The following is a 23169-nucleotide window of genomic DNA, read 5'->3' on the forward strand; positions in this document are numbered from 1 at the left end:
TTTTAGCTTATATTGTTGAAACTCTTATCAAATTTTAAAAATTTAAGGAATTGATTAAATTTTCAAAATTTGAAAAATTACCTTTAAGTAGATAAGGCATCTACTTTTGTCTTAAAATTTTATACACTAATTTTTTTAAAAAATAGAAAATATATATTTTTATATTTTATATTAAAATTATTACTATTTTAAGATTTTAAAAATACAAAATAAAAAATAAAAAAATATATTAAAATGGACAGGTGAAAGGGTATTTTGGCAATGGAAATTTGGGAATTGAAAGGAGAGAGAGTGAAGATGGAAAAGGGCATGCATCCAAGAATTCAATAATTTCAGAAGCAAACAAAATTGTAACTCTTATCTATTTTCTCTCTTTAGAGACAATTCAACACCGCAGCGAAAAGCTGATGCACACGTTGTCCGACACACAACCAGAGAAAGAGAAGAGGGTCTCTCTCTCTCTCCTCTGCATTCTACAGTAGAGATTATAAATCAGCATTAATTAAATAATGTGCTGTGTAGTGAATTGCCACATCCATGGGCGGGAATAACGGCATCTCCATTTGAAAAAAATGGGTCTTTTGTGGGTTGGCTTCACGTTCACACGCTTCTCTCTTTTTCCTACTATTTTGAACGAATGAATAAAAAAAAGGTAAAGATATATATTTGAATATCTCTGCAATCCCCACATCTCTACTGACATTCCATAGATCTCTGCACTTCAGAGCTTGTTCTTCTTTTCTCTCTATTTTTTAATTTACTGGGATTGCTTAGGGTGTCAGGGCTTGCTTTTGGAGAAAGTCAAAGGTATATCATATTTCATATTTGATCTACATGTTCCTTCTTTGTGATTATTATTAGTATTATTATTATTATTTTTCTGTTTGGCTTTGATAAGTTTGCTAATTTTTTTTAATGCAATTTCAAATGGATGTCAGCTGTTTCTCAGTTCATTTGAAATCGGTATTTGTTGTTTCTTAGATTTCTGATGTTATTCTGAGATGGGTGTTCACTGTTTCTTACTTTCCTAGGTAATTTGAAATGGGTATTCACTATTTCTTGATTTCCTGAGATAATTTGAAATGGGTATTAGGTATTTCTCAGGTCGCTGATACTACTTTGAAATGGGTATCGACTGTTTCTTTTTTTCATGATGCAATTAGAAATGGACATCTACTCTCGGTTCTGCTATCATTTTGAAATGGGTATCCACTATTTCTTAGCTTCCAGTGATAAGTTTTAGCGAGTGTTGTCAATTTCTCAGTTTTCTGAAGTTATTTTGAATTGGGTATTCACCCTCTTCTAGTTTCCTAAGATAATCTTTGGTGGGTATTGGCCACTTGTCAATTCTGTATGGTACTCCCTCTCTCTATGCTTAAAGTTTGGAGGACTTGGTAGGTGCCTGTCAAATAAGTTATTCAAAATTTGTTTTTCAAGTAATTACCAATAGATTTAGAGTTGGTTCAGAACGATTTATATACTCCCTCTCCAATTTCATATTTCAGGTATTATTATTATTGTTATTTTTCTTTTCTGTTTGGGGATAGGGTTTTTAAAGCTTAAAACTATTGATAGAGACTGGATGGTTGGGGAGTGAATTCAAAGCAAAGCTGAGAATGACCAGAAGAACCCCTCTGGTTTCTTGTTGGACAGTTATAGGAGGATTGATCTTTCTGCTTCTGGGATTCTGCTTTCATTCTTTTGAATAAGTGTTTGGTTTTGTTCTGTGGTATTTGTTAGTGACCCATTGTGATGTTTCTGTGGAATTGTAGATGAAGTGTCTCTAAAGTGGTAGTGAGACAAAGCATTGTGTTGCTAGAGGAGGAGATGGACCGGCGGAGTTGGCTGTGGAGGAGAAAGTCTTCTGAGAAGAGCCCTGGTGAAACTGAAAGCTCCGGATCAATTTCTTCTCATTCTGAACGATTCTCTGATGATCAGGTAAGTGCTCTTCAATTTGTGTTGGCAAAAGTTGTTTTCTTTGCCTTTTGACTAAGGCCTTGGTTTGTATGACTAGAATACATTTCTTATCACTGCTTGAGTAGATTTCATACACCATCTTTTTCTTCCATTCTGAAGATATAGTGTTGAATGCCCATTTTAACTCCTCCTGGTTTCCTGTGGGGATTTCTTGTTTGGATATCAGTTGATCTCTGGTTATTCTGTTAGTTACTTGGTTCATCCTCCTACTTCTTTAAGCAATTTACTTAATTTGAAATGCAAAGGAAACTAATCTAGCTCTGAATGTCCTTGTTTTAAGGTAATCATGTCCCCATTATCAAAACACAATCCTCATTTGTTCCATCATTTTATTACATCAGGTTATTAAGGTTTCTGTGTGAGAAGGCATTCCAAAGGCCTGAATTATCTTAGCTGGCACCTAGAAAACAAGATTTTGCATGTCTGATGTCTGATATAGGTAGTTTGTATCTTCCATTTAATGGCATGTGCATCTGATCCATCTATAGTGTTTTAAAAGTAAAATGCTTTAAGGAATTAAAAAATAACTCTTGCCTCCGTGAAAAAGGCGAAGAATGCAGCAAAATAGGAATAGGCTTCAATCAGTGATATGAGGGAGATTTATTGATTTTGCAAATGGAAAATTGTGTTGGCCACTATCAACAAAAGATGGTGTCATATTTATTGCAGTGTCTTTGACAATCATCTCCATGTCCATTGAATTCTTCACACTTCTTGAAGTTTTTGTTATATAATTCCTGTGCTGCTTCTACTTGCTTTTCTTTCTTTCTTTCTCTCCCTTTTTTTTTCTATCTTCCCAACATGGGAAACAAGGGGCAAAAAATTCAGGGTAAAACTGAGTGAAATATAGGAAACAGCAAGTTAGTTCATTTTTTTTTTCTCTTTTTTAAAAGAGAAATAGAGCTGTTGGTTTAAGAGCTATAGCCTACTCCCCTGTGACTTCTCTCCACTGAATATTGATAGCTACTCCTTAATGTTTGATGGTCTGGAAAGTACCTGCAATGTGATTTCCTGTGCTTTTTGCAATCATTTTTGGAGTCAAAAGTCACAAAGTTGATTTTATTCGTTTTTTTTTTTATAAATTTTTTTATCTTTTTAATTATTTAGCCTAGAAGTTGTGTGTTCGATCACTAATTGTTCTATATTTGACTTTTCACTTACTGAATATTTGGTACTGTTAAACCAACTTCACCAAGTTATCTTGTGAGATTGGGAAGTTTTCTTTTATCTAAATTGATAACTTTGGTGGATTGGCCCAGAAGCTCGATTGTGCACCACCAAAAGCTAAGTGCCTGCCTTTGGTGCGAGTTGTCACTGTTGTTGAACACTATCAAATTTATATTCCTCGTTGTTGGCAAAAACAATTTTCAAGGCAAAACTGATGAAATTTATCTTCAGCTGTTTACCTAGACCTGCTTAATGTGTTAAGCAGAATACTTTCTAAGTGTATATGCACCCTTGATGGTTCTATGAAACTTATTTTGTTACATTAATATCCTTAGAGGTTTCCTCAACATGTTACCTTTCTCCTATGGATTTCAGAATGATCAATTAGAAAAGGCAAAACTGATGAAATTTATCTTCAGCTGTTTACCTAGACCTGCTTAATGTGTTAAGCAGAATGCTTTCTAAGTGTATATGCACCCTTGATGGTTCTATGAAACTTATTTTGTTACATTAATATCCTTAGAGGTTTCCTCAACATGTTACCTTTCTCCTATGGATTTCAGAATGATCAATTAGAAGCTGCTGTTAATGGTTTTATCACCTTTTTACCAGTTAATTTACTCCAAGATCACTTAAGTCACAGTGATCATGGTTGTGGATTGGACAATTCAGGAACTACTAATAATGCTCTCAGACGATCCTTGAAGAGAATTCTCAAAAGTGGATTTATTGAGAGTTTGTTTGGACTGATTGAACTTCATATTCCTTGATTGATGAACTTTCATTGCTTGGTTAATTGAGCTGCAATCTTTTTGATTTTTAATTTTAAACTCTCAATCAAATTTCCATTAAATTAATCAAGGTTTATGTGGGGAGGACTCAATTTTAAACTACACTACCTAAGGTCCCATGGTTTGTAAGTCATTTAGCTTGCCTAAAATTGAGTGAAGACTTGCTTACATAGGGTGTCGCCCCTTTTGTTGGGCGCTTTTCAATAAAATCATTACTGCCTGTTTCAGAAATTAAAAAAAAAAAAGGAGTGAAGACTTGGTATGCAATGTAGCTCCAATCTTTTCAAGGAGCTCATGGAAGTGCTAACAATTAGAGACCTACCAACCGATACCCCACCATCAGAATCGACCTCTAGTCATAAATTACACAAAGTAGAAGGAAACAAGAGATAATCTCTTTTAAACAGATACTATTCAAGAATCAAGTCATCTATAATGCCTATCAAAAAAAAAAAAAAAACAATTAAGTCATCAATAATAAACCTATTAAAATATATGAAATGCCAAAATATTAAAGATGCTAATTGTCAAACTTGATACCTACAACACCATTTATACTCGTAATCTTCCTCATTGGTAAAAAAAATAATAATAATAAAACAGAACATTTATGATTCTTCCACTTTTTGTGATTCTTCTTTTAAACACCCATCTCTTTCGGCTCAAGGAATGATAATGTGGTATAGGTGCTCCCAAGACATGAGAGCTAAAAACTTTTCTTTGATTTAGTGGAGGTGCACTGAATTTAGTGCACCTTGGTAATCAACAGTGTACACTTGGCAATTGACAGACCAGAATAATCGAAACCCAAAATTCATACAGTTGGGGGACCTGCACTTTGGTGGACTTCTTGTCCCTGCTACTGGTTGGAAAGCATTGAGCAAATGACACCAAGCATATTCTGATCATTTGAATCTATGTTTAATTATTTCTTTTTCTTTAACATTCGTACTTTTCTGGATTTGAATCCATTGCCTCTTCTTTCCAGTGTATATGACTGAAATGAGGTGTGAACAGTCTATTGCATTATATGCTGATTTCCTACCCTTTTATTGGATAATGGATGTTTCTATTATGGTTTTTTACTTTTCTTGTTCCGCAAGTAGGTTTAACCTTGGTTTTGTGCTTTAAAATGCAACCTTGGTTTTGTGCTTTAAAATGCCATGATAGGAGATAATCTAAAGCATCTTTCTTCATTGTCAAAGGTGTATCCAAATCAAAATTCTCCATCACCAGAAGTCACATCTAAAGCTGCACCTGTTGATGAAGAAGTTAATGACAGTGTGAAGTCTCTAACAGAAAAGCTATCTGCTGCTCTTTTGAACATTAGTGCCAAGGAAGACTTGGTGAAGCAGCATGCCAAAGTTGCAGAAGAAGCTGTTTCAGGTATTAGATCTTCTTTTTTCACACTTGCAACTTCAGTTGGAAATTGGCTTGCAGAATAATATTTTTTTTGGGTGATCAAGTTTATGGTATGAAAAAGGAACAATGGGTTCAACTATCCTCTTGAGAAAATACTAAAAGAATTTAAATAAGAGAACAGTGATAAGGAACAAAGCTAGGGATGATACTAGGCTTTGCAAAGAGCAAGTTCTCTTCCTTTTGACTGGAGAAAAGGTGACTATGTTTATTACTTGATGTTGTGCTAATCAAGGTTCCATATAATTTGTCTCTCTTTCACTTTCTCTTTTTATTTAGAAGTCCATGCATAACATGCTTCTGGAAATTGATTTTCATTTTTTCAAAGCAACTTTTGTGAATCAAACATCTAAAGCTGGAGAGAATGATCGCTGCTCTAAACTTGTCTTGAATGGATGCTCTGCTTTTCTGCTGTTGTGAAATACAAATTTTTGGATAGGCATGTAATACAAAATTCATTTTCTTTGCTTTCAAACCCTCATTTTATTTTTTTTATCTTTTTTTATTTTCTTCTTTTCCTTTCTCAGGTTTCAGTCTGGTTTTCCTTTTCCTCCATCCTTCTTGCCCTTTGTGGCCTTTTGCTTTATCTCTTTGGTTTGGTGCATTTTTTCTTAGATGTTTCTCATTCTTTCCTTTTTGAAGTTCAGTATTAATGGTTTTGGTTCTTAGCTTTCTTTTCATTCTTCAATGCTCCAGCTTAATAGCAACTTTATTGTCTCTCATAAAAAGATGAAAATTTTCTTGGATATATTCTGGTAAATTTGTTCATACCAGTAACAGAATCACCTTTACATGGAAAGTTTGTCTTTGATGGAAGTATAATAATCTGAATGCCTTGCTTCTTCTTCTATGGGGCAATGTGTCAACAACCTAGAGCTTTTAATAGATCTGTAGGTGTTGGCGGGCTTACATCGTTGTACACATGCATCTTGCTGTTCCTTGTTCACTGGAGAAAAAAAAATGCTTTAAAAGAAAATTTGCTATGAGAAGTGGGTGATATTGGGTTGTTTATTGTTTGCCCTTTCAAATGCTAGGGTGGGAAAAGGCTGAAAATGAAGTATTCTCTTTAAAGCAACAACTTGAAGCTGCGGCTCAGAAGAACTCAGCACTTGAAGATCGAGTTGGCCATCTTGATGGAGCGCTCAAGGAGTGCTTAAGGCAGCTTAGGCAAGCAAGGGAAGAACAAGAGCAGAAGATCCATGAAGCTGTTGTCAAGAGAACCCATGAATGGGATTCCACAAAATCTGCGCTTGAGAGCCAGATTGTAGAGATCCAGGCCCAACTTCAAACTGCTAAAGCTGAAACTGTTGCCACTGTTGATCCTGGTCTTGAGCTAAAACTTGGGGCTGCAGAAAAAGAGAATGCAGCCCTCAAGCTTCAGCTCCTTTCTCGAGAGGAAGAGTTAGAAATTAGGACTATAGAGCAAGAACTGAGCACCCAAGCAGCTGAAACAGCCAGCAAACAAAATTTGGAGAGCATAAAGAAGGTGGCTAAACTTGAAGCTGAGTGCCGCAGGCTAAAAGCCATGGCCCGTAAAGCATCCTCTGCTAATGATCACAAATCTATCACTGCCTCCTCGGTTTGTGTTGAATCTTTGACAGATAGCCAGTCAGATAGTGGAGAAAGACTACTGGCATTAGAAATTGATACCCGTAAGATGACTGGCTTGGACACCAATGAATGTGAGCCTAGCCGGTCTGATTCATGGGCAACTGGGCTAATCCAAGAACTTGATCGGTTTAAGAATGAGAAGCCTCTTGTAAAAAACCTCATGGCCCCTTCAGTAGAAATTGATCTCATGGACGATTTCCTTGAAATGGAGAGACTTGCGGCACTTCCAGAGACAGAAAATAGAAGCCGCTGCCTTGAGTCAGGAGCTATATCTGATAAACACATTGGTGGTAGCGAAAGCCCATTAAAAGCTCAACTTGAAGCCATGATTGATAGGACAGCTGAACTGGAGGAGAAATTAGAAAAGATGGAAGCAGAGAAAATGGAATTAGATATGGCTTTATCTGAGTGCCAAAATCAGCTTGAAACATCACAGGGTCGGCTAAAGGAAGTAGAGGAGAAGTTAGTGGAGCTGCAAACTCAGTTAGCTTTGGCAAGTGAATCAAAGAGAAATGCAGAGGAAGAAATACAGACTACCAATGCTAAGAGAGAGGTGGCAGAGTCTCGCCTCATAGTTGTTGAAGCTGAGATCAAAACCATGCTTTCAAAAGTCCTGTCGTTAGAAGAAGAAGTTGAAAAGGAGCGGGCTTTGTCAGCAGAAGCTGCATCCAAGTGTCGGAAATTTGAGGATGAGCTTTCCAGGATGAAACGTGAAACTGAGCTTCGGAATTTGGCAAGTTCAAATGGTGAATTGAAGATAAAGCAGGTCAGTTTGGTGTAACATTTTATAAACATAGTAATTTTTCCTTTTCTAGAAGCACAAATATAGAATGATTCTTGAAAATAGGGTCAAAATTATGAGTTCAATGCATTCAGTTCCTCACAAAGTCCATAAAGAACTTCGGTCTAGGTTGTGTTTTGAATTGATTTCTAACTTATAATGGGTAGTAGCATGATTTGCAAGATCTATCTTATCTATTAGAAAGAGAAAAACAAAGCAAACTTTAGAAATATAGGGCTTGGAGCATTGATCGTAAATTCTACCAAATGCCATCTTAAGACCTCAAATATGATGGGGAGCTATGTGAATGTAGTCATGCACTGTCTCGTGCATGTAGCACCCCCTTTTAACTACACTGCATGAACCTGCTGGTAGAACTTCTGATCATTTTTAAACTAAAATTGCCCTTTCTAAAATGTTCTAGTGCCTGCTTGATTTACTTGGTCATGCAGTTAGACACATGTTATGATCTTTTTTTAAGAAACAGGTGTTTTTTGTTTTGCAGTTTGGAAGCACTTCCATGGAAAAAACTTGAGCACACTTTTTGTAAATGAAACCTATGAGCATGTTTGTTTTTGGATCATTTTCAATTGGTTTAGTGTCTTCATTTTTAAAATACTAAAATAATGCAACGTGTTTCCAATAAACATATTAAAAAATAGTTTGGAAAATGTGTAAAACTTGTTTTTGTGATTTTTCTTTCCCTTTTTCCCCCTAAGTGCTAAGGAGTTCTTGTTTTCACTACCAAATGGGCATTTTGCTTTATTTACTTTCATATGATTTGTGGTATCATCATCCAGAGAAAAAAATATTCTACCTATACAGATGTGTAGTTAACCTATATACAAATAAATCCTCTTTGAAATTGTTTTGATGTCTTCTCAAACATGGCAGGAGAAGGAGCTAGCAGTGGCTGCCAGTAAGCTTGCAGAGTGCCAGAAAACCATTGCATCCCTGGGCCGACAGTTGAAATCCCTAGCAACGCTGGAAGACCTCCTGCTCGACTCAGAGAAGCCACTGCAGCCCATGAGTGAAGGACTACACCATCCTAAAGATGGTGTGGAACAATGGACACTGCATCCTGGTAATTCGTACATTCCAAAGAAGGATTTGGAATCCTCAAAAACAGAACCTGATCATTCAGCTTCTATAAAGAAGAGCAAAGATGAGGCATCAACATTACCACTAAACCCAGTGGTGACGACCTCTGAAAAGAGTAGAAATGGGTTTGGGAAGTTTTTCCCTCGAAGTAAGAATGCGATTCGAGCTGAAAAGTAGTAGCGAGAAAAAGGAATAGATAAGGAAAAATGGAACTGAAAATAGGGGGAGGGACTTGCAGGTCTGTTTGTTCTCTGCTGGAGAACTGGGGATCAAGTGTTTGTGAACTGAAACATTGTATTTAGTTTTACATAAATATTCCTCTCTCTGGAAATGGTGAAAGAAGATATAGTCATATATTGATTTCAAAACACTTTCCCTCTTTTGGTTTTCTTTGTGTGGTTGAATTTCCATTTTTGCCTACAAAACCTCTCTATCTTGAGTTTAACCCATTTTCTCACTTACCTATTCTTGAAAGAAGAAAATAAACCAGCCACAAAGGAATGACCTCATTTTATTACTATTTTTTTAAATTTAAAATGAAACCATATTTGAAAAATGTAGTTTCATGTTTAAACTGAAGCCACATTTGACAAATACAATTTCATCTTTGAATTGAAGTTGTGTTTACCAAATGTAGTTTTACTTTTGAATTGAAATTAAATTTGCCAATGTGGTTTCACAATTGAACTTTTTTTGCCTTAAAATATAAAATAAACACAAATTATTATTTTAAAGCATATGCTTTTAATTTTATGTAAAAAATATTATTATTTGTACACATGCAATACATATGCCTTGAAGATACATTTTAAAATTAGTTAATAATATTAAATTGAAAAAGTCTTCTACAAAATGTAATTTTTAGTAACTTCATCAAATTACAAAAAATACCCATTAAACATTTATATAGCTAGAAACAAGTAAATAATCTCATATGTCTCTACAAAGAGAAAACTTATGTATAATTGATACTCTCTTCTTTTTTGGTGGCCTCTCTTTAACTATAGCAGTTACAAAATTTACATGTGACATATGATGAGCATCCATTTGTGATGGAGTTGAAATAGAGGTGGTGGAGGTAGCACTCTATGTTGACGTAGGTCATGCCTACCTCTTGGAATGCCTAGGGGTAAATCTAGTTGAGTAGATGTGATAGATTCCACAGGTATAAGACAAATATAGATGGTTTTGGTTGTGGTAGAGTAAATGGTATAGATGTCTGTGCTAGGGGTACGACTGATGCACTAGACTTGGGTCATAGTGGAGTAGTTAAGGAAGCATCAAGGTGCAATGAAAGAGGGTCAACATATGGGGTAACAGGTACTAAAAGTGGGTCTAAAGAGATCATAGGTACTAACAATGGGTCTAAAGAGGTAAGAGGTTATATTGATGTTGGGTCTAAAAAGGTTGGTGACTATACTAATCATAGGTTTAAAAAGGTAGAGGGTTGTAGTGTTGTTGGGTTTGAAGAGATGGATAACTTTATTGATTGTGGGTCTAAATAGGTAAGGGGTTGTAATGATGCTAGGTTTGACAAGGAGATGAATTGATGATTAATATATCGACCTCTCCATCGAGATGTCCATTGACCTCGAATAGGTGGCAATTGAGCAATTGTGGATTGTGTTGATTACCTATCTTCTCCATGTTGTACATATGAGAGACGATAATCCTCCTAAATAACTCGCATAACATCAATGGATTTGTGAATAATATCCGCAATATCAATGTAACAAGCATCACCATCAAAGTCCTCTAATGCTTGACCTCCTTAAGATATGATCATTGTCATGGTCTCTATTTGTTACATAAAATGTTATGTAATTATTTGTTGAAATAAATACTATATGCCATATGTGAATAATATTAAAATGATACAAACCAATAAGTAGGCAAATAAGGTAGTAGTCTGGTATCATATAACTCTAACATCATCTATAGGTAATAAAGCGATGTGTAATATGACAGTACCATGCCATGTATGGAGCATGGTAGTCCATATTAGGCACTATAGGCTCAATAGTGACATATATGTTCTCCCTTAGCATCTCATAATGCCACATAATGCTCATGATGTTGCCTCCTATCATGTTGGACTTGATCGCATTGATCTATAGAGTAAAAGTCAGTATCTATGGAGGATGTCAATAGACTACCTTACATTAATCCATCTGTTGCAACACATGCTCAGGACGATGCCAATCAACAATATTAAAAAATATAAGTGGCAACATCGTCCCTTAAATATCCTAATCAATTGAATAAATGTTTGAAATCAATGCTAATATATCATATGTGTAAGGTTACCATAATAATTGATACATTCAAATCTTAATAAGGATATAATAAAGTTTACATTTTTATATTAATATTAATAATCCTATGAGAACAAAATTACTGTTTAGCTTAAACTTTATCAGATTGTTTTCTATCAAACTCATCTTTATATGCGACCAACACATAGTGAGGAAAGTTTGTATGAGTAGGTGCATCTACCAAAAGTCCCTCATCTACAAGTATTGGTACATGCAGTAGTGATCTATTCGGACAATCCAAGTGTAATCGCCATGACTATAATTGGAAAATAAACAAAATTATGTTGAAATGAACATAATTTTGACAAAAATTCATAATTAATAAGACTTGTAGATATACCTACAACACCTATAGTGGTTCTAAAATGTGAGATGCTCTATCTAAGCTAGCTCAACATAACGCTCTATAAAGATGTCCTAAAGTTGCACTCTCTTAGCTATATTGTGCAGTCTTAGCAAAATCTCATAACATGAGTAGAATTGCTAGCTGGAGGTAGGTTTCCTTCTTATTTGCAAATAATAAACTACCCAATAGCAATAGAAGGTATGCTTTATCATGGTGTTATAATGTGACCTTATCTACAATCTTTGGTAGTAAGGGGAAAAAATGGGTAAAAATGAAATAAATTGTAAGGGATGACCCATGAATATCCGTCTTTATTAGTTGAACACCCAATAACTCTTCACAAAGTGCATGCTAATTGATATTTATAGTACCAATGATAGGAGGACAATATACATGTAATCCAAATAAGATTGTCATGTTTTGTAATGTGATGGTCATCTCAACAATCGAGATATGGGATATGTGTCTTTAAGTGCCAGTGCAATAATCAAAGGCCAATCAAGGTGAATATAGCCCACTTGAAGTGAAGCATAAAATCCAGAGTGTATGATGTATTACCGAACACGATCATCCAAAACCTAATCTTGAGGGAATTTGCATCAACAAGTCAAAACATCATCCTTATTTGGATCAACATGAATGGTGGATGATTAATGTTGATGCAAAAGACTAAGCACATATGTATCTTCAAGGTCAAGATGAATAGGTAACAACCAAGTGCCCATGTCTACATATGGAAAAGTACATGACCAATAGTATGCAAATATGGATGAATTGACAACAAACAATAATTTCTAGCAAACATGAATTTTATGGTTAAAAATTTTAAATTTTCAACATCTCCCTTAAAAACCAGAGATTTCAATTTTTTTTCTAAGTAATTTGATATATGCAAATATGGATGGATTAACAACAAACAACAATTTCTAATAAACATGGATTTTATGACTAAAAATTTTAAAATTTCGGTAGCATCTCCCTTAAAACCTAAATATTCCAATTTTTTTCAAGTAACTTGATATAAACAAATATGAATGGATTGACAACAAACAATAATTTCTAACAAAGATCTCCTTTAAAATTTCAAAATTTCAACATTTCCCTTAAAAACTAACTATTCCAAATTTTTTTCAAGTAACTTGATATGTGTAAATATGGATAAACTGACAACAAACACCACTAAGATGAAAAATACATATAATTTAAAACAAGTAAGGTCAATACTAGTAAAATAATAAAATAATAGTACAATAAATTGTTCATGAAGTACATCAACTCCTCCTATCAGTTGATTCTTTATTAGGACAAGAAAATCAATTGTGACTTGATTGCTTGCAAAGTTCACATGTTTGTGGAGTTTTAGCTTCCCTTGAATCCATTTCGTTGTGCAAATGACTTGAATTTGGATGACTAGAAGTTACATTCTTTATTGACTCAAAAGGTACAATTACTAGTTCATCATATTGAGGCTACTCCAACTTATCAAATATGAGATAAAATAAGGGAGCCCATGTTAAGAGGTAAGCTTGCGTGGTATAATAACATTATAAAAATTGTTGAAAAACAACTGACTGCCAATGACAAGCAACAAGAATGTGTGAACATAGGAATTAAAAAAAAAAGTATTTTGTTACTTGTGCAAGACCCCGTTTGAAGGTTAACATGATATGTGTGAGGTTAAAAACTTGCTATTGTTAGGATAGAGCTCTTAAAATCATAACATGATGTAATAAATTTGGAATTTGTTATTTATTTAATGATGTTCCAGTTTCACTTTTATCTATCCTTATTCCATGTATTATACTTTATGAGCATTTTTGCTTACATATTTTGCATTGTATGTAACTTAGGTGTATTAGGAGTTGCATAGAAGATCTAAGTCATGAGTTCTTTGCAAATAGATGATTTGTTCACAATGAGTTCATAGGTCTAGGTAACCTATTAGAGGTTATAGTGCACCACCTCCTAATAGGGGGGAATGATTGGTCTTGGTTATTAGGATGAGTTTCCCATGGTGAGTGCATTGGTATGTATGGTTACACATTGGATAGGACCTACGATGAGTCATGACTTAAAGCTATCAAGTATTCATGACCCCATCAAGCTACTTCATTGTGTTGTCTCTCAACCTTGAGAGAATATTAAGTTTGTGCTAAAGTTAGCAGTGGTTTTGACATACGGGTGAGATCGTAAACTAATCATATATTCCTTATGGATTGGGTCACTATTGATGGAAACTAGTAGCTATAGGTATTCTCAATAGAGGCCACATGATATCTCATGGGATTAAGACAATGTATCTTCTTATATGATACTAAGGTGTGTTCATAAAAACTATGGTTATAGTAGTTCCTTAAGTTGAACTTGACATAGGCTCTTTGAGAGCTAAGACATGTCAATTAAATACACAATAGGAGGATTTTTAACTCAAGGATAGTAGAGGTAATTTTGAAAGGTTGATAGCTTTTACCTTGTTAGACTATGTACACCAGTTCATACAAAGATTGACCACAATGGAGAGCAAGTCACGGACCCGAGCATGTTGTGTCTCGTTGTTATTTACATAGAATGTTGAAGTTCAGTTGATTATCTGTAGTGAGATATTGAATCAACTTCATAATTAGATTATGATGGAACCAATACTCCTATGGGTCCCATTAGTCCCCATTCTAAGCTTATATACCTTGTTGGCATGAATTATGAGGGTTGGAATGACTTTAGGTTCACTTTTGTGTATTATGGTATTTTGGTAATTACATAAGATTGCACAAAGGTAAATGAACAGGGTCTTTGGATTGGACTAATTGATTAATTAGTAGGCCCAATCCATCACTTTTGTCTTCCATCATCCAAAGAGAAAGAGAGTCATAACCTTCACCCTCATTTCATCCTTATCAAAAGTGTGTCAAGAACAAGGTTGAGTCATCGGGCGGAAGATCGTGGGTTTACAAGACTTCCAACAACTTCAAGATCATCTTCAATAGTTAGAACTTAAGGTTTGAGAATATCCAAACCTAAAAGTTAGCACTTAACCCTAAAAGATCAATTTTTAAAAAATTGGTGTTGTTTCTATTGCTTAGATTTAAGATTCCAACAACTATCGAATTATGGATAATCAATATACAATGATAAAAACCTTTCAATCTAATATCATCACATGATTTTAAAAAATAATAATAACTTGTTATCAACACATGAATAATCAATATATAATCATAAAAAAAATCTCAAATATCTATGTGTCCTATGCATCCACACTAACTAAATAAAATTCCTATATCTAAAAACATGAGAAAAAGAATAAAAAGATTCAAAGATGAATAATAAAGATGCATAAAAATTAAAAGACTTACTTGGAACTCTTTCCCTTAAGAAAAAAATTGAAACTTTACCTCATTTCTTAGGCTAATCTTGCACTCGAATCTTGTCATGAATTTTTATCCTTGATAACGATTGATTTAGGAAAAGTTTCAATAGACAAATTGTGACCCTTTCTCTTAGCTTTCCATAGCTTTAAGAATCACTTCATTTTGATATCTGTAGTGAAAATTATGCCTAAAATACTGAATCCTATTCAACATAGGATGGGAAAACTTTCCTACTCTCTCTCAATCTCTATGGCAATCTATGAGTATTTTCCCTAAGAATCCTATGGGTATCCATGGACTCTCCTTAATCTTCAATGAGAATCTTTTCCATCTTAAATTTCAATGGTAGCCTCCCTATATCTCTAAAAAATGTTTACTTAGGAGAGTTCTCAAAATCATAAAAACCCTTTAAGCGTCTTCCAATCTCCTATGGCATAAGTCCTTCTATCTATCAAGGAGAAAATTCCCTTATGTGGTGTCAAAATAATCTCTAATATGGTAGCTTTCAATTTCAAAGAATCCCTCTTCCACCAGTATGTGATCGTGTCCTCCCTTAAAGAGTCTTTCTCAAAAGCAAAATCTCTAAAAGAGTTTTACCTTCTTAAAACTCTCCAAAGTGATGTCAACCAATGAAAATTTTCTAAAAAAGAACCTTCCTCTCTTCCTAAACTCTCTTTTCCATGCATTATATATATATATATATATATCCTTGAGAATCTCTCTCATCCTCATATGACAAAGTCTCCAATGCCCTAAATCCAAAGAATCCTAACTTTTTGAAAAACCAATCTTCATGCAATCTCAATGGCCTCTAATCTCTAAAGGCAATAATGTCTCAAAGAAAATCCACCCAATCTCAATCTCCAAAATCTCATTGCCTTCTTAAAAAAGACCCCATGCGCATGCCATGTAAAATGATATGAAATGTTGTCCTTGAATGCACTAAAAAGCTTCTTAAAATGCATCTAGATAAGCTATCCTAAAAATTCACCTAGATGAACTAACTTAAAGTATATCTGAATGTAATGAACTAAGAATGGATTTAGATGAACTATCATAAAGTGTACCTAAACTAAGATGTAACTAAGAAAATTCCTAAAATGAAACTAAGTGAAATAGGCTAAGTGAGCTAAACTAAACTATATCTTATAAGTGAACTAAAATAAAGTGCATTTAAGTGAACCAAGTTAAAGTGGATCTAAGTGAGATGAACTAAAGTGCATTTAAGTGAACTAAGCTCAAGTACATCTAAGTGAGCTAAACTAAAGTGCATCTAAGTGAACTAAGCTAAATTGCAACTAAGTGAGCTAACTAAGGTGCCACTAAGTGAGCAAAACTAAAGTGCATCTAAGTGAACTAAACTTAAGTGCATAAAGTGCATCAAAATAAGCTAAACTAATCAAACTGAGCAAAACTAAAGTGCATTTAAGTGAACTAAACTTAAGTGCATAAAGTGCATCAAAATGAGCTAAACTAATCAAAAGGAGCAAAACTAAAGTGCATCTAAGTGAACTAAACTTAAGTGCATAAAGTGCATCAAAATGAGCTAAACTAATCAAACTGAGCTAAACTAAAGTGCATCTAAGTGAACTAAACTAACATGCATCAAAGTGAGGTAAAAAAATGCAACTAAATGAGCTTATTTAAAATGCAACTAAGTGAGTTGAACTATAGTGCAACTAAGTGAACTAAACTAAGGTGCAACTAAGGTCACATTTGGGATCCATAAAAAAAATCCCTCGACAATGAATATCTAAAGGTGGCTAAAAAATAATACCAAACAAGTGACAATGGATCGCCATGGGATGACTATAAGGTAGTAAGAAATGAAGAAAGACACATAGAATGGCATGTGCTACTAGGAAAAAATGGAGGGTCTACACCATGCCTAACATCAATACTAAGAACTAAACACATAATGGTGGGCTTGACCACTAGACTAAATGTGTCATGATAGTTGACTCCCAATCATTGATGAAGTCCTTTTGCAACCAAATAAGATTTATACTTGTTAATAAAACCACCAGAATATTGCTTAGTCCAAAAAATAAACTTGCACCTAACAAGATTTTATGTGGGTATGAATGAACTGACCTCCATGTTCCATTTTGAACAAAGGTATTATACTTCTCAAACATGGTCTAAAGCCATTTTGGATTCTTGAAGGCTTAGGTCGTAGTGGTTGGTTCTAGGTCTATGGTAGAGGAAACTTGAGTTGAAAAATATAGTTTGTATATGAGCTTGTGTATGCTATTTGTGGCGTGGGTAGTCATGTGGTGGGTGTTAGAGAGAAGGCATGGAGGGTTAAGGGTTTTAGGATGTGACTTGGAAGGGAAAACAGGTGAGAAGATGATGAAGACTTTGGGTGTGAGGGAAATAGAGGTGTTTGCATGGAATATGACGAAGACAATGGGGTGGGTAGTAAGGTTAGTAGGATTAGTTGGTAACATGGTGAGTAGAGTGGTCATGGAAAGTTGGTGAGGTTGGGTTGCAACCATAGGAAGGTAAATGGCCATAGGTTAATGCGTAAGGTCATCTCATGTGAATAGTGGATGTTAGGATAAAACCCTTAAAAAAAAGCATGACATGATGTAATAAACTTTTGAATTTTATTATTTATTAATAAAGTTCTAGTTCACTTTTATTTATTTTAATCCCATGCTTTATACCTTGTAAGTATTTTAGGCTATATCTTTTGCATTGTACGTGACTTGGTATATTAGGAGTTGTATGAAAGATCCAAATCATGGGTTCCTTGCAAGAAGATAACTTGTTCACAATTGGTCCATAGGCTTAGGCAATCCATTAGAGGTTGTAATGCACCACCTCCTAATTGAAGGGATGACTAGTCTTGATTATCTAGATAGGTTTCCCATGATGACTACACTAATGTGCATAGTTACAAGTTAAACATGACTTATGGTGAGTCATAACTTAAGGCTATCAAGTAGTCATGACTTCACCAAGCTGCTTCATTGTATTGTCTCTCAACCTTGAGAGAATAACGAGTTTGTACTAAAGTTAGCAATAACTTTGACCAATGAGTGAAATCGTAAGTTGATCACATATTCTCTATGGATTGTGTTATTGTTGATGGAAGCTAATAATAATAGGTATTCTCAATAGGAGCACTATTGAGATAATGTCCCCTTGTGTGATCCTAATAAGGTATGTTCATGTAAACTATAGTCATAATAGTTCCTTAAGTGGAACTTGACATATGCTCTTTGAGAGCTAAGATATGTTAGTTGAGCACATAATAGAAAATTTGTAACTCAAAGATAGTAGAGGTAGCCTTAAAAGGTTGATAGTTTTCACCTTGTTAGACTATAAATACCAATTCATGGAGAGACTAAAAGCAATGGATAGCAAATCACGAACCCGAGCATATAATATCTTGTTGTTATTTACATAGAATACAAGAGTGTAGTTGATTCTCTATGGTAGAATGTTGAATCAATTTTAGAATTGGATTTTGAGAAAGCTAGTATCCCTATGAGTCTCAATGGTCTCTGCTCCAAGCTCATATACCATGATGACATCGGTTATGAAGGTCGAATTGACTCTAAGTACACATTTATGCTTAAGGGCGTTTTGGTAATTGCATAAGGTTGCACAGGGATAAGTGAACAAGGTCTTTAGATTAGTTAATGAATTAGTAGGCTTCATTGGATTAATCCCATTTTAGGTTAGATTAAATGACCCAATCCCTCAGTTAGATCAAGTCACTTAAGCACAATGAGGAATGTTATAAATACTCCATTAAGGATTAAGATCATAGTTTTTCCATAGAGTCATTTTCCACCTCCAGAGAGAGAGAAAGAAAGAGTTATAGCTTCTACCCTTTCTTCCCTTCCACTAAAAGTGTGCAAAAAACATAGTTCAAGTCATTAGGTAGAAGACTTCAAGTCTATGAGACTTCATGCAATAACAATCTTCATCTTCACTGCATGAAACAAATTCAAGAACATCTAAATCTCACGTATCATTTTTGTTAGCTCTTTATGAATCATGTTAAAGTTTAAAAATGTAATTTTTCCACTGTGCATAGGATTTAGAAAAACTTAGAATAGTTTTGCATGTTCCTAACTTGATCCAAGCTTGGGAAATAAAGTGATCTATGGTTTTCCTACAGTGGAAGGGACGATGATTTAGGCGGAACAGATGGTGGAGGTATGGTCATAGTAGAACGAGTAGGAAGTGGAATAGGCAAGACCCATGTGGACACAATAGCGGACTGAGGATAGGGTAGAGAACTTTGGAGAAACAAAAGGGAAACACTAACACGACAAAATTTATGTGACTAGAAATAATGATTTTGGAAGAAGAAAGATCTAGACATAAATAGGCACTTTGAGTGAGAGAATACCTAAATAGGGATATATGACTACTTTAGGGCTCACCCATAGGTCAAAGCCTCCTGTTAACTTTGGCATAAGTTCAATATCTTCTCAAGGTTAAAATTCCATGTGTATAATAGCTTGGTGAATCATGAAAATTAATATCTTTATGTCATGATTCACCATAGGTCCAATCTAGTGCACATCGCATGCACTAGTGCACTCATCATGAGAAAACTATCTCAACGATCAAGATAAGTCATCTTTCCAATTAGGAGGTAGTGCACTACAATCTCATATTGATTGCCCAAATCCATGACCAACTATAGACAACTCATCACCTTACAAGGACCTCATGACTTGGATATTTTGTGCAACTCTTACTGCTCCCAAGTCATGTACAATGCAACTTATGTGGGGCATCTATGTTCAAGTAAGCAATTAATGCAAATAGGATAATAAAGGAAAACCAAGAAACATAAATAAATAAATTTATAAATGAATCTCAATATGTTATATCATGTCATGCTTTCTAAGGCTCAATCCCAACAAATAACATTGAGAATCAATTGATCTTAATGAATCCAAATAGTGGTTGGGTTTGGTAATGTGATAACATTGGTAGTGATTGTGGTTGGTGGGCAAGGCTTGGTGTCATCAATATTTCCAAGTAGATCATAGACAATGAAGAGAAATTGGAATTGTAGTTTCCACATGTTATAATTTATGAATGTGAATTTGAGGGGAAGTTGAGCAATAACCTTAATGTTGATAAGAGTAGGGTGAAGTGTGTTTGTATTTTGGATAATGATGACATTGGTTTCATCATTGGCTATAAATGTTGCGGAAAAGGTGATTGATGGGAATAATAGTGATTGACAAGAATGACTTTGAAATGAGAAGAATTGTGGTTGACAATTGCTCTAGGATGTCGAAGTCTCCTAATGCTCTAATACAATATAGTGAAAGAAGAAGATTGATAAAATATGACGTAGCCTTCTCATTTGTGATTGATGAATAATTTATATACAAATAACATTTGAAGGGATAAATCTCGAGTAACTAAAATTAAAAGAAAAAGTTTTATTTTCTACTCTAATTCAAACTAATAATAATTATCTTCTATTCTAAGTTAAACTAATAATAAATAAATACTAATATTTAAACTAAGGATAAACATTAACTTTCCCTAACACCTATATCACCATTTTTTTTTAACTCTCAATCTATATTTAACAAATAGATAATTGTATTTGGATTGTTTGATCCCCACTCCAAACCCAATTAAAATTGACAAATTTTTTTTGTTTAAACTTAATTTGATCTAAATTATACCTTAAATTATCAAATCTTATATGAAGTCAGGTTAGGTTGATTCACTCAAGTTGTAGCCATAGGTTTAACATATCCCTTCTCTTTTTTTCCTCTTAAGTGAGGAGTAATTTTGAACTTTGGGTTGAAAATAACTTTTCAAATGCTAATTGTTGACCTAAAACAAAAAACTAAAGTTATTAGGGCTAATTGGAAGGCTTTCATTTCATGGATTCTATCAAGGTTATATGGTTTTTGATCTGATGCATTCAGACCTATGTCAACTTTAAAATTGTGGTTATGTATTAAAATTTATGAAAACTCTATAATATAGTGAAATCTAAACCGTTGGATGATATTACAAATATATGAAATTAAGATACAAACAAATAAAGCCAGTTACAAATGCATAAGAACAAGATATAAAAATATGAGATCAAGATGTAAAAAAAAAAAAAAATGTGTAAAACAATGAAGCATAAAGTGTATATGTGACACCATCAAATTGATTTTGCTCTTTGGTATGTACTGAATCAATATTGTAGAGGAACCCAAAATTTAAAAGATTATAAGAATTTAATTCAATGCATTCTTAGATTGATATAAAAGAATTATATATGACACAATTTGGCATATTCCATTAAATCAGACCTTACTTTTAAGCAAATTCATGAGAAAATAAAAAGGATAATAAGACTGATTTACTACATTTTAGGATTTATACAAAAAAAAAAATTATGAGAATTTTGAAAAAATATGATCGCCTTATAAAATGGTTGTTACTATATGCTCAATAATGAATCATTGGTTTGATTAAACATCTAAATAAAATGGATAAATATTTATTTACCTATTAGGTCAATACATCTTCTTCCTCATGTGAATAACACACCTTCTAATTGATCAAACCTAATTTTAATTGTTCAATTCCAAAGCAAAAATATCTTATTTGAACCATTTCACTACTTCTATCCTTCTAATTCTTGAGAAGAGTTCATGCATGACTCAAGATCATATCAAATATTTGAGTGCATAGAATTGATTGAATGCATTTTAAGATTCAACATAGAAGACTTATGACTTCAAGTTGAGGTATTTCATTTTTTATTTTTTTTTTAAATTTATTTTGAAATGCTGAAATAGAGAATGAAAATATAGAATTTATTCGGGTTTCCATTTATTACTATATTAGGAAAGTTTTTTGATTTATCCATTTTTACATGGCATTTAAAATTTTAATTTTATCTCTATTTTCATTTTATTTGCATTGTTATTTCTTTCTAGCAAACACAATCTATGATTTGCAAGACTTTGATTTGATCCATTCTATGATTCACCAAAAAGACTTGGTCTTATAAAATGTTCCAACTAGAAAAAATATGGAAAATAATTCCTGCAAAAAAAGAAAAAAAAAAGGTAAACTAGAGAAAATATAGAAAATAATTCATGCATTTCCAATTTTGTTATTATTGGATGGTTTGCATTTAGGATCTTACAAATGTGAATCCTTGAAAAAAAAAAAATTAGTGAGGAAAAGTAAAAAAGAAAGAAAAAATAAAATATAGATTTAAATTTAATAAATTATTTTTAGATGTTGTTTCAAACACCAAATGCAACAATTAAGAAAGAGGATTTTATCATGTTTGGTTTATTATAATATATATATATATATATATATATATATATATATATATATATATATATATATATATATATATATATATATAAAATAAAATAAAATATAATCAAAATTAATTAAAAAAAATGTATGTATTTTCAAATTATTTAATTTTTATTTAAAAGAATTAAAATAAATAAAATTAGTATATTTGAAATAGCATATAAAAATACTTTCATTCTATTTTTCTTTTCACTGCAATTTTTTTTTCAAGTTTTCAATGTTTTTTATGGAGTCAAATTGTAAAGTTTATAAAAAAAAAAATACATTGAAATTATGTTTGGCTCCTAGAAAATTTAAGTAAAAATAAAAAATAAAAAATAAAGAGAGGGAGAGAGAGAGAGAGAGAGAAGTAAAAGAAGAGTAAAGAAAATTTTTTATTTTGGTACTTTTCCGGAAAGAAACATAACTCTATGATATACAAAAGAAGAAATTTTATCAAACTAATTTACAATTTTTTGGACAGTTGAAGAAGTAAGAAAAATAAATAGAGAAAAAGCATTGGGGTGAGAGAGGCTCGAACTCTCGACCTCAGGATTACTCGAAGCTATGAGACCTACGCGCTAGCCAACTGCGCCACCACCCCTTTGCGATGTGCTCAGTAAAACACTTGTATTATATAAACTTAAATTATAATAGAATTTATTTTTGTAGTTCTCATTTGTATGGAGTCTACTGGAAAACAAAAGAAGTTTGACTTTAATAATTTTTTTCTTATTTTAAATTTTATTATGAAGAAGTTAATATTTTGACGTAACATTTAAAATTATTTTTATAATTTACTCTTTGTAAAATATAATTTCATTAGAATGGGTAAATGAGACAATAAAATATTTGATATTAAAAATAAAATAATTTTTTTTACTTAATACTTAAAATTAGTTTTAATTTTAAGTTATAATATTAAGTTATTTAATTTAATGAAACTTCATATATGATGACAAAACAAGGAACTTCATCGCTA

The 23169-nt window shown here is 33.2% G+C and overlaps 1 protein-coding gene and 1 non-coding gene across 5 annotated transcripts; one reads left to right on the forward strand and one right to left on the reverse strand.

Moving 5' to 3' along the window:
• Window positions 1–380: 380 nt before the first annotated feature.
• Window positions 381–9226, forward strand: LOC117919014 (filament-like plant protein). Of its 4 annotated transcripts, none has more exons than XM_034836023.1 (5): window positions 381–652; window positions 1773–1938; window positions 5141–5321; window positions 6389–7731; window positions 8641–9226. In XM_034836023.1, exons 2-5 carry the CDS (start codon window positions 1828–1830, stop codon window positions 9022–9024), a joined length of 2019 nt encoding a protein of 672 aa, XP_034691914.1. In that variant the 5' UTR covers window positions 381–652; window positions 1773–1827; the 3' UTR covers window positions 9025–9226. The 4 variants fall into 4 exon arrangements, with proteins under 4 accessions (XP_034691914.1, XP_034691913.1, XP_034691915.1 ...); XM_034836022.1 differs by lacking the exon at window positions 381–652 and adding an exon at window positions 660–807; XM_034836024.1 differs by lacking the exon at window positions 381–652 and adding an exon at window positions 904–1031.
• Window positions 9227–22707: 13481 nt separating this feature from the next.
• On the reverse strand, window positions 22708–22791 carry TRNAM-CAU. Its single transcript is given in 2 exon segments — window positions 22708–22743; window positions 22754–22791. It is a non-coding gene; the product is annotated as a tRNA-Met (tRNA).
• Window positions 22792–23169: the final 378 nt, after the last annotated feature.

Source organism: Vitis riparia, chromosome 7, assembly GCF_004353265.1.
Source record: "Vitis riparia cultivar Riparia Gloire de Montpellier isolate 1030 chromosome 7, EGFV_Vit.rip_1.0, whole genome shotgun sequence".
NCBI classification, from domain to species: Eukaryota; Viridiplantae; Streptophyta; class Magnoliopsida; order Vitales; family Vitaceae; genus Vitis; species Vitis riparia.

Bases quoted from the DNA above. Each gene is read 5' to 3' on its own strand.
- LOC117919014 (XM_034836023.1), top strand. From the start codon at position 1,828: ATGGACCGGCGGAGTTGGCTGTGGAGGAGAAAGTCTTCTGAGAAGAGC. The intron at 1,939-5,140 runs GTAAGTGCTCTT...TCATTGTCAAAG, and splicing joins AACGATTCTCTGATGATCAG to GTGTATCCAAATCAAAATTC. The intron at 5,322-6,388 runs GTATTAGATCTT...TTCAAATGCTAG, and splicing joins TGCAGAAGAAGCTGTTTCAG to GGTGGGAAAAGGCTGAAAAT.